The following is a 17,417-nucleotide window of genomic DNA, read 5'->3' as shown; positions in this document are numbered from 1 at the left end:
TTGACAAGATAAAAAAATTATGTCTGATATTTCAGAGACTTGCAGAGACCCTGCAAGTGGTCACATGGATCCAGAATCAATTGGTATGTTCAGGTAGGTTCAAATATGGCAAGACTTTGAAGATTTTAGAATATAAGAATTAGCTTTGCAGCTCCTTGCCATCTGTACCTAATTAAAAAATCCACTGTTATCCATAGGAGGAATAACACACCACAGAATATTTCTGCAGAGTCTCTGAGTACTCTTGGTTTCTTAGAACCACTGCTGAGGCTAAAACTGGTTCTGGTACACCTGACTCTCTTTTATGTGGAGAAACATTTTTCTCTGCTTCTCTACCATAACATACAACACTAACATCTCCTTCCTCTCCAGAAGGTACTAACTGCTATATCAACAAGCTGTTCTAAAAAACCTTCACCAAATCTTTGTATCTTCAATCATGCAAATGATAGACAAGGCAACTGCTACTTCTTTTCTGTGTGTGTGTAAACTTGGAGAAAAGACAGTGATCACATTGCTAAATTGCTTAGCAACCACAGGTAGAAAAGCTAATACATCATAATTTACATGTGAAAAGATTGCAGGGGGTTAGTAGCACACGTCTAGCGCTATTGAAGCTTCCTGCTGAGAACTTGGCTGCAAACTGGCAGCTGACTCAAAACATCACAATTTTCAACAGTTCAAAAAATGTAAATGTGTTGGTGACTGGTCACATAGGCTTCCACATGGTGTTTTATCGCAATCTTTCACGTTAGCCTACTACCAACTTGTATAAATCACTCTCAGACTCAAAAAAACCCCCTGTACACAACTTCATAATGCATTCCTGTACTGAATCAATCTTACCAGTTTCAGAATGATGTTAGAAGGTAATTTTGAGCAGTCGCAATTAGACAAAGGTATTTTCTGTGGGCCAGATTTGCTAACGTGCACAAAGCTCAAGTAAATGGGCTTTCCCAGGGAGCTTTGGAAGGACAGAAGGGAAAAAATTAAATCTCTCTCAACAAGCTATCCAGAAGTCAGTGAAACAGCTCTGTGACTTCTATTTGTGTTCATTAGCAAAGAAATACTCATGGCTGCTCTGTACCTCTTGAGCTGAAGGTTTGCCTACTGGAGCTGAAGGCTTCCCCGGCCAAGTTTTTCCGCATCCTGCACAGTCTGAGTTATAATCGAGCAGTGCACTTGAAGTAGCAATGACATGAAGATCTGTGTACGTTTTCTTAGCTTTACCATCTAAGTGTGGCAGACTTAGGCTAGTTACACTCAGAATATGAAGCAAGATATAACCCAAAATCAGTCAACCTTTTCCATGCCAGAGGCATAAAGTAAATGTGAAAATTTATGAGAAACTTTACCTGCAGCCACTGTGACTGGTCATTGTGGCCAGAGGTCCAGGCATTAACTTTGCCTTGCTTGTCGAGTCGGGCTTTCCTAGGTTCCCAAGTGAACATGTCCATGTTGAGCGTTCGGAAAACACTGGAGGCAGTAATTTGGTAGTCCTGTATATGTCCTGATTTCATCCCCAGGGGCTCTGAGCAACCTGGAGGAGCAAAATAAGATCTGTGATACTACTTACTTATCTCTGTAAGTGGTTTAGGTTTTCCTTTATGAAAAAGAAATGTAGCAATGGAATAATGTTTGATGGGTGTTTGAAGAAAAGGTGAAAGATGGTGAGGGAATATAAAAAGTGTTTTCTCATTTCCCATCTGCCTCAGCTGTCAAAAATCTGCATACATGCAGCTGTGTCCAAGTTTACATTTTACAAATTTAGTGACCCTAATTAATTCACTTGAATCATTCAACCTGCAAATAATATTTTAGTATACTCTAATTCACTGAGTCAGAACGTGCCCAGGATTTAACACACCTCATTTTGCAAGAGGTGTGTCATCCTTTAATGACTGCGAATATATGGAACCCTGATTTTAAATATCATTGGGAAGATCTCTGTTTTCCACCTGACTCTCACATCCCCAGCTGCTGAGCTGGTTCCTTACAAATAGCCATTTGCCAAGTCACCAGCTGTGTTTCTTTAAGCATACCTGTAAGTCACAAAGGCTTTACTGCTGTGACAGGACCTCGCTCAGCTTGTGTCTCTTGAGAGAACCAGCACGCAACGTGATCACTTAAAATACCCAAAGTCTTTATATTGTTCTTCTTTATTTGAGCTAGGTACAGAAGCTGGTTGTCTTTTTCTTAAAAGTTTGCTTCCTCTATAGTAGGTTTACCCCTGTTTAAAGACCTGACTCTTACTTGTTCTCTGTGGATTTGTTTTCTGTGATATTACCAGCAAAGACCTTCTGGTCAGATTCTACTTTCACTTTCTCCAGTTGGTTTAACCCACAGAGTTAAGTGGAATTGTTTTGTATTCAAATCAGGGGAGATAAGACCAGGCTCTTCAGGTGAGCGAACAATAGCAGGAGTATATGCATATTACCAGGGAGAGGTGAGGATAATATGCTCTTTAGTATGTTAACGATTTTACTTAAACTTTGAATGTTTAAGTACTGCAATGTTTTATATTGAATTTAAAAACAAACAAGCTAATTTTTGAAAAACTTTTCAGAATCGATTCTTAATGCCTAAATGGAAGCTTGCATAGCCTTGCCTGTAGAAAGAAACATCTAGTCTAAAACAACAGCAAAACACCTTTCTTGAGAGCAGAGGGGAGCAAATGAGAGAAAGACATCTGCTGCTTTAGAAAAGGCTTTTTCTTGTTATTCAATTCCGAGGTATCACTACTAGATCACAAGGGCTGTCAGCAAGATTGTTTCACCTGAAGAATCTGAAGGAGGTTTCTGCTACAAAAGCACGGGTTGTCAAAACTGTTTTTCAGCAATGGTCCAATCTCTCAAAGAGAATGAACCCATTCTATCTCTTCTGAATGCTATTACTGATGTACAAGACAACAAACGTGTGTGCTTTTGCGTGTGTGCATGCGTAGCGCTCCCAGTGATGGGTTTTTACACTAATCTTTCTCCACTGCCCCTGAAGAAAAACAAAACGAGAAGGGAGACAGTTGTTAAAAGAAACGGAGAAAGTGAGAAAAAACAACGAGAACCATAAAAGGATGCTGTTGCGCACTCAGGTGACAGAACAACATCTTAGTGCCCTATCAAAGACAACACTAACAGATCACTTCCCAGCCCCTGCTCCACCCTGCTGCAAAGACAGAAGATAATGACTACCCCTTTTGATAGGTGAGCTTTCACCCTGAGCACAAAGGACAGAACGATCAAACTCTTACAAAACTTTCTGTCAGTAAATAATCACCCCTATAGAAGTACATTTATAAGAATGCTCAGGGCTCCCTGGAACGTCTCCTCTTCACTATACTTTACCTTCTTAACGTTTGTTTCACAGTATCCCTGTGAAAGGATTAAATCTCCCTTCCCTTTCTTAAAACCTGTTGAAGGTAATGAGAGCTAATGCAGAGATATTTATGGCTAAGCTCAGTGGAGTATTTTAGGCCAACACATTTCATATGTTTTAAGTAGTGATAAATGATAACTATGTACGTTTAAATCTATCTAGATATAAGTACATGGTTGCTTCTTATTTGGTCTAGCCCAATGAAACAGTACTGAAATCATGAGGAATCTACACTTTGGAAAAGTGTGGATGAGGGTCTGAGAATTGAAAGAAACCACACTGAGGCTATTCTCTGTTGTTTCTTCTGGGGGCACAACATTTTGCTCTCTAATTTGAGTCCCATACAGTGCCCTCATCCACCATTCTTTCAAGGAAGCTCAACCTCTCAACGAAATATTAAATTTCTGATACAGTGGAGGCAAAACCAGAGCCTGTGTAGATGTCAAGTGCTGGTGGCACTCAGAAAAGCTCCATCACCCAGATTTGCATGTGAAGGTCTACATTTGTCTTGTTTCAGAGCAGGATTCATGCAGTACTGAGTAGGCAGTTATGCTAGGCCAAGGGTGGTTTTGATCAATACTGTGCTATTGTGTCTTTTGTGAAAATAAAGAGATTTTCAAAATTATGTATAAAAATATAGGCAACTGGATAGGAAAAAATACATGAAGTCCATGATCTTTTTTTTCATCGAGCCTGTCTGAAACTTTTAACAGACAAATATGAAGAGAATTTCCACTCCTTTTGCTCACTGCAAGTAGTATTTTAGCCAGTAAATGCTCCCGTTTATGCACACAGGATTCTTTTCAGGGTTAGATATTGCTGAAGATGAACAGGGGCAGCGGAATCTGGTTTTAAATGCAGATGTTAAAAAGGCCCCTTGCATGTGAGCTGGTGCGAAAGGATTCTATAGCTACCTGTAGGTTTGGATGGAAACACAGTTTCCAGAAAACAACAGGCCAAAGTGAATAAAAGTAAGCGCTGAGAAGGTAGTGTGTGAAAGTTTGCTGAGGACTGATAAGCTTTGGGCACTAGCATTCTTCTGCAAGAGCTGATAAACTCAGAACACCAAGAATCTGCTGAATCTCTACAAGGCCACTAAAAAACACTAACATCAACAACATGTAACTTGGAGCATATGCAAGATGACAGGATCTGCTATAAGCCGACGAAGATTATGTGACTGTATACAGACTGGACTGAAACAAAGGACCACGTGAAGCACTTCCCAAACATCTACCCCGTGTCCACTGGCATGTCAGTGTGACCCTCTGCTCCTGAGGACACAGCTGGGCTTGCCCTCCCTCCCAGCTGCTGTTGCAGACAGGTAACTATGAGTGAGTAAGTATTAGTGAGTGTTTGAGTGTGTGAATGTACTGCGTGAGTGAATAAGTGAATGTGTTGTGTGAACAGCTATCTGTTGTTAGTAACAGTTCGATTCTACTTACTACTAACAGCTTAAATGAATAAAAGGTATTCTAAGAAATCTTAGTTGTTACCTGTGTCTCCTCACAACTAAGTACACTCCGAGAGAAAGGAATTTACAGCACAGAGATGTGCAAAACACAAGTAAAGGCAGGAACACAAGGCCATGCGAATTAATAAATGCATATTTTACTGATGGCTAAGCACTGAAAATGCATTTCAAAAAATCTGATTACGGGTCCTGGTAAGTTAAACTATTAATGAGACTATAGTTGACCATATTGCTGAACATATTGCTGAAGTACGACCCAAGAAAGGATCCATTTTTAGGATGATCGTCCTGCAACATAGTCTCCTTCCCTTCAGTAGTTATTCTCTTCTCTAGCTCCATCACTTGTTAGAGAAGCCAGATCTCTCAACGTGCTTTTCAGCCTAAAATAGACCACCTGGAATAAGAGTGCATTAGACTGTCTTTATGTATAATTATACTCTCCTTTCAGCAGAGACTGAAATTGTTTTGCTGAGCCTTGGCTGCCTGCAGTTCTAAGAAATGATGACCTTGAAACTGTAAGGAGACCGCTGAAATGAATTCACTTCAGTAGCTTTCACAGTTCTTTGAGCAAAACAATTCCTGGTCATTCTGGCAAGGACTTACTCTAAATTGTGGTTCCAGAAAGGGAAGACAAAAAAAAAAATCTAATAGACTAAAGCAGCTAGACAGAATTTTCTATTTACTATCAAATCTATCTATATTGGAAAAGGGCTACACTGAGATTAATGCATTAGCTTTTCATTTCTGAATCTGGTTTTGATGCCACTAGGGGACTGAAAATTATTTAACTCCTACTGTTTTGATATATCATTCGTGAACTGGATGACTACTGTTTGTACAGTAAGCAGGTAGCCACATGAAAATCATTCTTAAATGAATTTGTGGCGCGCTCCCACTGGAAAAGGTTGATCCCTTGAAAAAGATAAACAAAGTTACATGCTTTACTGAATTTGTAAAGGAACATGGTTCTTGCAGAGATTAGCTAGAGGTCAAGCTCTACATTTATGAGCTATAACGTCTGCTACTCTGAACCTTAAGAGGGTTTATATTAGCTCTACTTTTTCACTTACTTTTCCTACAAGACACAATCACTGCCTCTGCTGGAAAGTCACAAAACAAATCTAAACTCAAATGTTTTCTAAAGCAGCCCAGCAAAATATATCTTATTCCAGTCCAGATGAAGCCCTCTTGTACCTCCAAGGATGCCATGCAACATACCTTCAACCAGCAGCATGATCACCCAGCAGTCATGAGAAATGACTCAGATTGACTTTGGTTCCTGGTTCTGCCCTGAGTCTGCTGTGCAATACCGAACCAACAGCTTCAGTTCTCAGCAACTGTTTCTCTTCCTATGCTTTGTTTTGGCTGTACCAAGTGGCAAGTTAGAGACTGTCTCAGTGTCTGTTCAATATGTACTATTACAGCTCCTGATATCTATTGGTACTTATTAAAACTGCTATAACTGACCTTTTCTAGGTTACACATCACTGGAGGCCAATGTGCTCAAAAAGATTTACTAAGAATTATGAGGTTGCTTCTATGCTACCCTACTACTACTACTACCACTACCCTGCCATAAGCAACTATTCTTGCTTATATCATGTACATAAAAAGAGACAAGTAAGTATCTGGTTAACCTCAGTGATGCCAACTGCATTTCACCATGAATAAATTGGATCTGTTTCAGACCACTGGCACAAAAACGTGTTGCTTGTTTGTTCATTTCTGAGATACGACAATTGCTGTAAAACCCACCTGATAACTCACAGCCAAGAAGTTCCATTCTCAATGTACAATGCCTTCTGCAGACCTGAGGATACAGCCGTATGTACTGTGACTTTATTGGTGGTGTGAAGGAGTTGGCATATGGAGTGTTGTTGTCCACGTTTCCACGGAACACCTACAATAAAATGACATATTCATAAAAATACGCTAAGAGAATTGAGATGTTCATTTCATTTCCATGGCTCAAACATACCCCCTTTGTTCTTCTAACCTTCCCTCCTCGGTTCTCTGTGACTTTTTCACAAATAGAGGCTGTTCTTTCACTTCTCATGCCCAGCACTCAGGGTTTTAAGGAAGGTATAACTGCCACTTACTTACGCATGCAGACGTTTGCTGCCTCTGCCGAATCAGGGCCTTTGACTTGTCACTCCTAGAAGCTGGAGCTTCTAATGCACTAACCTACTTCTTCTTTTCAAATTAGTGTATCACATAGTCCCTGTTCAATCTAGCCTGCAATTATTTACACTGATTGACATTTATTTTTTTCCCTATAGTTCAAGAAACTGCTCCAGCTTCTACTGAAGTCTACTGAAACCTTTCCATTGATCTCAGCGGGAGCTGAATTAAACCTAAAAACATTCTTCTATTCTCCTCGCTCTGACCAGATATGATTATATTTTGTTTTCTTCCCTCATTATACACCTTTTCACATTGCGTTTCAACTTTCTGCCTGCATAAGAGAAACTATGTCAAACATTGCTAAGTGTCTTGAGTGCTATCTTAACTTACACAGTAAAGTGATTCTTGCTGCTCTGCATGCAGAACTCTCTATAAAAGTAAATTGTAACTATAACACTTCTTACTGGATGATACTGTTTGTGCAATGCAGAGATTAGCATTGATGAATGAGTGCTATGCTTTTAAGGGTTAACATTAATCTGCTAGTGTAATAAAACTAAATTGAAAACAGAGTAATGAGTAATTACTGGTAAACTAATTAAAATGAAAATCAGTTAAGTGTAATAAACAGGATTATTCTAGCTTTGGGACACAATATTTTTACAACCATCAATTAAAGTATAAGAAATTCCTAGTAGACAGAAAGTGCAATTTTTGGCCATGTTTTTTTTTCGGAGAAAAATAATAACAAGGCAACATCTCAGACTGCTTTCTCTGTTTCTCTGTCAGGCAACTACGCTTATCTACTAGAGATATCTCATACTTCTGAAGGCAGCTAAACCATGAGACTTACGCATACAGAGATGACTTAATCTTACCATATCTTCATTTGTGCCTTTTACTTTGTACATTGACCAAGACTTCCCATCATTACTATATGCGATTTTGTAAGATTTTATATATTCTGGACTTCCGATCCTCTTGGCTCCTTGGGTTATTACTCCAGTGACTCTCATTTTCCTCTGCAGGTTTATCTGAAATAACAACACAATATCATCATTAAATATCTGAGGGACACAATGCTGTTACTAGATTCTTTTCTTTTTCTAACTCCAAGGAAAAAAAAGAGAACTGTAGCATTTAAATGACTATCTCAATTTTTGCATTAACTCCATTTATTTTTCATTCATGTCATATATAAATTAAAAAAATAAATGAAAAAAAAATTGAACAATAAGCATGCACTATATTGCTGTCTTTGTGTGTATGTGTATGCACACAGACACACACACAAACACAGCACTGGTATATATCTAAAAAGGAAATGCAACAACACTTTTTAATACACTTGTTTATTAAAGGCTGGATCTTCCATTCTACTAGAAGACAATTTAGAATTCCATCTGAAGGAGTCCAAGCTAACTTCAGGTCAACTTTTTTTTCTCAAAGCCTAAGTAAAAATACACAGATGCACTATAAAGCAATTAAACAGACTTTTCCTTGATACTTACTGAAAATTCATAGATTTAAAGATCATGAGCGAAATGCCAGTTCCAAAGCATTCAAGGGCAAAATACTAACGGCTACTAAGGGATGTGAACATTCCCAACGTATTTGTTTGAGCAAGCCTTCACACCACGAAGTAAAAAATGAAGGTGTACAGAGAGTTCAAGGTACAACACGCAGCCTTAATTTTTCCTTGCTTATCCATGCATGATATGTGAAAGCTAACTATATTCTTACAAAAGTCAGAATGTTATACTTCTAAATCAAATAATATTAGCATCCTCAACCTCATCCCTGTAATGAAGACTACCAAGAGGTAATCTCTGACAATTGCACTCCCACTCCTTACCAAGAGGCAGTTGAAACCTGTAACTGCTATACCAAATGAAGCGTAACAAAGTGATGTCATACTGTCAGGCTGGCATAAAGGTGCAGGCAGATGTGTGAAGAAAGGAAGTGAGTGGGAATAATAAAGAGTAATCAATCGGGAAAATGTAAATAACACATCAGGCTACTTTAGCACTTGCTTCCTCCTAAAGAACCTTCTCAGTGATCCCCAGCTGGTGGGGCGACCACCGCGCTCCCTCCTCCCTGGGCTGGCAGCCCCCAGGCAGGGACGCGGGAAGTCAGAGACAGGCCACGTATCACCTGGTAAGATGCCTCATTGCAGGGCAGTCTGAAGATTTTCTGTCACTTGCTAATGTCACCTAGGGTCTACTAAGGACGTAAAGATCAAATGCCAATGTTACGATATCTCACTACATACACAATTGGAGAGTGGGGAAAGACGATATTTTACTGCAGGTTCTTTCTGAGGAGTGCTAGCTATTTCTCAGCTACCAGAAATAGTTAGGCTTTCTCATACTTCTCTTTTTGAGGCAAGAGAAACGCCATTTTAGTTTTACCCCATTTGCCCCATATAAATAATGAGTAAACATTCATACACCTTTAGAATAACAATGTTTTTTTGCAAGAGATTTAGATCTGATTTGTATTGTTGTGCGAGAGAAGAGAAGCAGCCCCACAAAAGTTAAGAAAGATCTTGTAAAAATTCTGATCTATATCAGGAAAATTCAGGAAGTTTTGCAATTCCAATGTAGTGAATGGAACCAGGAATTTAGACAGGTATAAGAAAGAAGAGACTCAGGTCCAATCCATTTACAGTCTTGGGAAACTTCCTTCTTTCCACAGTCTTTCAAAAAAACCACCTCCCTCCCCCCAAATACACACACACACACACACACACACACACACACACACACACACACACCTATGTTCTCCTGGAAAAAAAAGGATAATGTTATCCTAAGAGGACAACTCCAGAGCTTATCATCAGCCCTGAACGCAGACAAGCCTGTAAGTAAAGTGAAACATACTTGGTACTCCAAGATGTAGGTTAACCTAGAATAGCAAACAATTACACACAAAGGCTTCTAGAGGTTTCTTAGGCAAGTTTTACTCTCTATATGTAATTTAAGAATACTCTTATACTTAAACAGGCAAGATGAAACAAAAGAATTTGTCATCTAATATTTACAAAAGTGATAATACTTAAAGACCACCATCTCCAAAATCAAATTAGAAAAAGTACAGTCAAAAATAAAATAGTCTTTGCTTATTTGCCTTTCACATATGCTTATTTGCCTTTATATGTGCACACATAAGACATTTTATTGCTTGGAAAAAAAGGAAGATATAGTGTAGTACCAAACATGTTTTCTTTGATCCAGTCAGGCATAGAAGTTGGTATTTTTTCAGCATTACTCCCCAAATTTTTTTTAGCTAATGATCTAGGGAAGGTTTTTTGGATGAGAATTTATGTAGAAAATGTTTTTTCTTTAATGGAAGAAAGAGTAGTTTCCAATGAAAACATGGCTTTAACCACTTCATATATTCACAGACCGGCTCCTTTCCAGACCCCAGCCTCCATCTCTAATGCACAACAAAACAATTACTGCAATTTAAGAAGTAAAACAATGACACAAAAAAGCACCCAGAATTAATCTGCCAAAGAGCTTAATACTGAGGAAAAAAGAGCCCTATTGAATCAAAGGAAGATTTAGTTACAGAATTATCAGAAGTAAATAAAAATAACTTAATTTTTAAATACTCACTTAATCTGCATAATGTTTAACCTGTGTTCTTTGACCTTCAGGAATCAAAAAGCATTCCCTTTTTTCAGCTATACACCAATCCCCTTACTTCATATCTGGATATCTGCATGTATAAGCTATGCAATTTTATTTACATCTGTGTTTTAACAGATAGTATCTTTCCTTTTAGGATTTTTCTGGATCAGCATCCCTACTCTGAGTCGCAAACTGATTTTTGGCTTTAAACAGTATTGAGGTTCAAATAAATTAGGAAATAAAAATGGGACACACTGTTTTGCAATTAGGTCTATATATTCTGTCAAAGTTTGCAGGAGAACCCCAATGAAGGGGGAGAAAAAAACACTCAGAGATCCCTACAGCTTTAGAATGTACAAAATTGTCATGGGGCTGACTTTACGCCTGGGGTATCTCCATTCAGTGCATAAGGGTACACCAGGAATTAAGTGGCCCTTTGTGTCTGGGTTCTTCTACGTGCTTTAAATTTTTCATGTCAGTGTTTAGCAAAATACAAAATATTACAACTGTGCAAGGACTATAATGAGGCAGCTGCTGAAATCTTTCTTAGTTAATGTACTTCAGTAGGAAGCAGAGCTCCCCATGTGAAACGTGCACTAGCTCTCTTAGCACTAAAAGCATTTTAAACGCATTTTTCTCTGGCAATTGTGGAAAAAAAAAAACCCAACTTCAGACAGCTCTGCTTCGTGGATACAGGAGAAATATGGATTTAGGATAGAACGTTATATATTCTAATTACATACATGTCCTAGTTTTATAACAAATAAAGAAGTGAAAGTAATCAGGATAACAAGAGTTTAATAAATCACTTTGAAAATACAATAGCTTATTTAAGTATAAAGGACCCATATTCTTACCTAGACTAACCAGACAAATCAAGGCCAATAGTACTTTAAGAGAAGATAAAAAAAATCCCAATAATGTCAAAGTATTAATTTATGGTAAAGACCTTGGAAGCAGAAACTCGCATTGAAATTTGAGGAAAGAACAAAAAAAGAGTAAAAAAAAAAAAAGAACCAAAAAAAACCCCCAGAGACTAATCAGTTCTACTCCCCTTACTTACATTTAAAGTTATTTCGAGAGGAGGAGATTCAGATTAGCCAGTTGGCCTTTGTGCATAGTACTGCACCTGGGGGTGCTCCTGGGTCCAGCAATTTATATCTAGCCTAATTCACCCAACACAGGTCAGGGAATGTTCAAAAGCATACAAAGTAAAGGATGCCTGTTGCCTTTCTTCCTATGATTAAGTAGCACTCTATGAAACTTGAGTAAGGTGCTGTTTAACACATACAGGTAATAGAGTCTGCCTCAAGTAGTTTTTTAATATCGGTGTAATTACAGAACAGTCAGTAATCTGTGGGATGAAAAACTAAAATTAGCCTCTTGATTTGGGTTAGATCTCAAGATAAATCAATAGAAGGGCACATGAGTATGCTAAGTTTGGTCCTACAGTAGAACTGGATACAGAACTTCAATAGATCTTTCCTCCCCCCAGCTCTCCAAAATGAGGAAATTTATTTGAATTTTGGGTCTGAGGATTAACAGGAAAGCTACTGGAAAATAGCGATTTCTCTGGAAATAGCTACCATCCTCCTTTGCTTTTCAGCGGTCAGAGAGATGAACTGGCAGTGAAGGAAGAAAGTAGATAATGTACACCCGCCTGGGGAATCTCGTCTCCAGTGGAAATAAATTATCCCGGACTCGCAGTTGTTTCATGGTGGTGTAAACATACTGATTCAATTAATCTAAATCCGATTCTACAAGAAATAGATTATGTCTACATGATATACGGTGGACGATACGAAATCACTATGCTGATATTACAAGTCAGATAAAAGTTCAGCAACTAACAAACATCGGAGACAACTCAAGCTAATAAACAGTGCCAAGGGACAAAATATGGTACACCAGGTTCAATGCTGTATAAAATGTCCAAGGTTGAACTTATGTACGGCCCATCACTTGGTGCCTTCTATACTGTATCATACAGTTAATTTGCTCATAAAGAAATCTGTCTTAGGGTGCTAAATCATTCAGATACCTATGCTGAAGATGTAGCCAACCAAAACTGATCATTTAACTGGAATTTAACTTAAAAGAACCCACATCAGAAAGCCAACAAAAGAAATGGAAAAAGTATTTTCCCAAGAGCGATATGAACAAGGTAAATTTTCAAGTTTTTACAGACTGCATAGAGTAAAAATAATATAATATTTTTAGAGACAATTCAGAACTAATCCTGTAAATCTGCATGACGTGTACAGCTTCAGTTTCAGGTGTGAGTATATGTAGGAGCATAGGACGGGATGGAACCACTTGAAGCTTGTTTCCCATGATGGCTAGCAGCTGTTCAATAAACTGCTAGTCCAAATGGCTCCACAAAACAAAGACCAAAAATTGCAGTGATAATATGACACCAGGACACAAGTACAGTCTTCCTGCGGTAAGTGAGGTTTCCACATATGTGCGTGTGGTTTAACTTCTGACCTATATACCATCTTTTTAAGAAGTCTTTTTTGATAATATTTGGGAGACCTAATACATGAAGGCTGAAAGAGTGAATGGAATGAAATAGAAAGCATTAGACTTCAAGCTGCTCATTTGCCATTTAAGATATTCTTGTTGGCTGTGAAGAATAAGTTTGCATGCGTCTATCCGTGGACAAATATATACATATATTTCCATAACGTTTCATTTCTTTCTCTGTTTGTATAATTTGTTCCTCAGATTCAAAAAGCATACATGAAGGATTTATTTTCAGATTTTTTTTACTTTAAGGTAACAATAAGGCTGTTGAATTAAGCGGAAATGCTTAATTTTGAAGGCAAGATTAGTTCCTAAATGTCATTAAGGACCTAACTTACAATTTTGGAACTTAGAATTTGGGAAACACCACACACATGTTAGAGTGCTGAAAAATTTATTAGGACAATCAGCTAAAATCAGGTAAAATATCGAAATTCACTACACATACCCCATCTTCAGAGTGCAATCCATTTTCTTTTTATATTATTTTCAGTCTATTTTTTTCTATTATGAATAACATTAGTAAAAGAAAATATGAATAACTTTTCCTCTTTCTTAAGACACTAAGCTCAATAATCTGAAAAGATGAGCTTTTCCAATGGTCTTCTAACTTATTTCCATTTATGCCTGTTTTCTCTATACATGCTTTGGTCAGTTAAATTCTCTCTGGTAGAGTTCTGAAGCCAATGCTTTGTAGTCTCAACCTATGTGGCCTGAATGAAGAAGTTCATGTACTTTGCAATTTGAGATCAAATATTAGAGTATATTCAACATCCAGAAGCTAGGTACTTGACAAAAAAAATTTGAAAACAATCAGTTGCATCTGCATCTTCTGCATTATTAAATGTAAGAGCAGAGAAGAAGGATGACAAGGTGCAGTGACTTTAGGAAGATACCATATGCGATGCTTCTGCCCAGCATAAATAACTATAGTCCCCTCAGTTGTTACTGTACAATTAGCAATAACACCATTAACATTGATAGTACAAGTTTGCCTGAACTTTACGTTAAGTACAAGCTTCCAAAAAAACGCTCAGATTAAACACCTCACAAAATATTGACCTCTAAGACTGTAAATATGTATGTTTTAATGATCCTTCCTTTGTAACAGAAATTCAGTTTATAGTGAACTATAGTGTTTACCTGTTTCAGTTATGAGATACAATAGCATTGCTATAAATAATTCTCCATCTTTTCTGGCACCAAGTAAATTTCTTTTACTAAAAACAAAAGAAACAAAAAAAACTAGGGTTGAACACGGTATCAATGTTATACTGGCATGTGACGACTCTTTACAGCAACCTTTCTCTGATGATTTCATCAGTTTTTGAACGTTTAATTTTTTTCCTTCTTTTTAAAGTCATAATCCTGATAAAGCCAGACAGAGAGCACCCACAGAAAACATCTTCTGATGAGAAATAGGGACACTTGCCAATGGACATGTTTGTAACAAAATCTTAAACATATTTAGTTTCCACCCTTAAGAGGCATCACTCATAAACAGAAAAGATAAATCCAGAACGGGAGAACAGCCAAGTATAAAGTTAAAGTTAGTCTAATACTAAATGGGTGCAAACTGTCCAAGAGTAACTTTTGACTGGACATTAGAACAAAAATCTGTACCTCAAAGTAGTAAGGCTCTGAAACAGCCTGTAATAAAAAAGGACAGGGACAAGAAGAGTGATTGGTCTTGAGCAGGAGGAGCTTGAAGAAATCGGGAAAGGAGTACCCTGACATGATTCCTGCAAAACTGGAAAATGTAATGAGCGTGAAAGCTCCCTCCCATGTTTCCCTTTCCTCCTCAAACACTAGGGGCCCTGAAGGCTACCGAGCATTGCTGTTTCACTCTGACACCATGAACTGGAAAATGTAACGAGTGTGAAAGCTCTCTCCCATGTTTCCCTTTCCCTCCTCAAGCACTAGGGGCCCTGAAGGCTACCGAGCGTTGCTGTTTCACTCTGATACCATGTCAAAAGCAACAGGTTGCAAAGCAGGACTCAGTGCGTGAGGAGGTTCAGAAGCTCTTATTCTGCTCTTCATTGCACGCTATCACTGCACCTGTGATGTAAGAGGCTTGTACATCTTGCCCCTCTGTGTCGTTTTGTCACTCTCCTAATCAGCACTGCCAGCAGAGCTTTTCCAGATTTAATTGAGGGCATTATTGTAGTCAGGATAGCAGCAGAGATATGTGCTTTAACTAGCATCTAGATTAGGTAATATAGTGATTTATCCACAGTAGTACTCCAACTGTTGCTGCCATACTTGAAAGGGGATTATTACAAGGAGAAAAGCCAACATTTTTTATCTTATATTTGTGAGAGTCTAGGAGAACTCATACAGTCATTTGCTGCAAGTCATTTTTACAAGTGGCAATTCCTAGCTTAACTGCGAGATTGTACCCTGCAGATAAATCAATTAAGTATTCAGTTATTTCTGATCTGCTGTACAAACTCAAACCTTTTTTGTCCTGCCTACATGGATGCAGAGCCAACAAAGCCTCTTCAAAGCTTTGCCACTAACTCCTTTCCAAACTCATCTTCCAGCCACTGTTGTTTCTTCTGTCTCACTGGACTATCACACCTTACAGCAACAACGAATAACTCTCAGTTCTTTTCTACATTCACTTATGGCTTGTTCCCAGCCAATCATCTAGAAGTTCATGTCTAGCTGGAAGCATATCATCATCTTCGCTATCTTCAGTTAGACTATTTCCATGCTTCAAGTTCATCTGTTGGATCAGAGCCATAAACTGCCCTATTAATTTCATTTGCCCTCTGTGAAAAGATCAGCATATATGTTAAAATCCACTTATATGGAAAACATAAACACAGGGGTTGTTTAGACCAAACTGTAATGTTAATATAGAGTAGCATATGCTACGGATAATAATAAAAAGCACTCACCTGATCTGGCTTTTGTTGAGAACTTTCACTTTATGCCTCAGAGAGCTTACATAATTAGACAGACTAAAAACTTGCTTGGTCTGTTTCTTCTTATTACTAAGTCATTGTTTTAGTCCCAAAGGTAGTTGTTATGAATGTCATTAACTGGATGATATGAATTATTCAACTACTGGCATGTTTAGACTGTCATCTCAAAAAGAGGCTCATAATCAGTCTCACATTGTTCAGAGTTCTGTAGCCCAGGAAAATTTCATCTCATTTGCAAAGAATTGATTAAATGGTTATTAACCACCTGCAATGTAAGTTTAGCTAAGAAACAGTAGAGTGTTTTATTGCTGTTATTAATCCCTTCATATACCTTCAACTTGTGACTCCTCTTCCTGCCTTTGGCATGCTAATGCCTCTCAAAAAAATGTCCACAAAACATCTAGAAAAGTATCAATTAAACAACGTGTAAATGAAAACAACTGTCAGAGAAAATATCAATATGTATTTCCATATGTAAAATAGGTTTGATCTGGCTGACAGAGGTTAGTAGATAAGACGACAGACTCAGGTCACAGAAACAAAAACATACACTTCTGTTTTAATCCTACAAAGACCCTCATCTTTAGAGAACAGAAAAAAATTCCAAAAGTAAAAAATCAAAACTACCATGAAAATCTATTCAGGGAAAATTTGTTATTTTTCTGCCCATAAAGACCAGAGCTACTTTCTATTCCATTGTCTCCACTTGTTTTTAAGGCACTCTGGTAGTTGCACTCCAGTAAAAGCTATGATAACAAACAAGATCTCATTTGAAGCCCACTAAGGACAACTGGGAAGAATTCCCATTCTGACTCCAGCAGGCTTTGCCTAGGTCTAACGTAGCTTGCCAGGCCAAGAAATGTTAAGTTAGAAGGAAATGTGCTGGAAAATGACAAGTCTGTTGAACACATGAAGCCTACCTCTTCACTAGTTTTGAACATTAAAACCAAATCTGGAATTGAACCTACCCATAGAAAGATGGCAGCTGAAGCAAAAATTGGAATAGCAGGGAACATACAGGAGATAAGACTTCTCTCGAGCTGTGGGATCATTGCACATTCCCAGATTTACGTTCCCTTCACAAGGAGACTGAAGCTGCTTGCTTACCACTTCTCATACTACCACACATTAGTTATACTTCCTCAGGCAATAATGAAATATTGTTTTCAGTTGCTAATAATACCATATTGCAGTTTTCCTAAGACAGGTAAACTACATATCTTTATCCCTTTTCTACTTTGGCCAAGGTAACGGTAAGCATCATATAAATTCTTGAAACTGTCTTTTCCAATGAGCCTGGCAATCATATCCAGCTGGCTTTATGCACCTATCATGTTTATCAACTTAACAATCTTT

At 38.0% G+C, this 17,417-nt stretch overlaps 1 protein-coding gene across 2 annotated transcripts in view; it reads right to left on the bottom strand.

The window, feature by feature from the left end:
* The window catches only part of LOC104144888 (EGF-like repeat and discoidin I-like domain-containing protein 3), a 254,672-nt gene that overhangs the window by 52,946 nt on the left and 184,309 nt on the right, over window positions 1-17,417 (bottom strand). For both annotated transcript variants that reach the window (XM_068928088.1, XM_068928089.1), the window contains 3 exons: window positions 7,849-8,004; window positions 6,602-6,746; window positions 1,356-1,540 (listed from right to left, as the gene is read on the bottom strand). In XM_068928088.1, the coding sequence (XP_068784189.1) occupies window positions 1,356-1,540; window positions 6,602-6,746; window positions 7,849-8,004 (486 nt within the window). The remainder of the gene's footprint in view (window positions 1-1,355; window positions 1,541-6,601; window positions 6,747-7,848; window positions 8,005-17,417) is intronic.

The sequence above is a fragment of the Struthio camelus genome, chromosome Z (assembly GCF_040807025.1).
Source record: "Struthio camelus isolate bStrCam1 chromosome Z, bStrCam1.hap1, whole genome shotgun sequence".
In the NCBI taxonomy this organism is placed as follows: Eukaryota; Metazoa; Chordata; class Aves; order Struthioniformes; family Struthionidae; genus Struthio; species Struthio camelus.
This window is presented reverse-complemented; position numbering and strand designations above follow the sequence as displayed.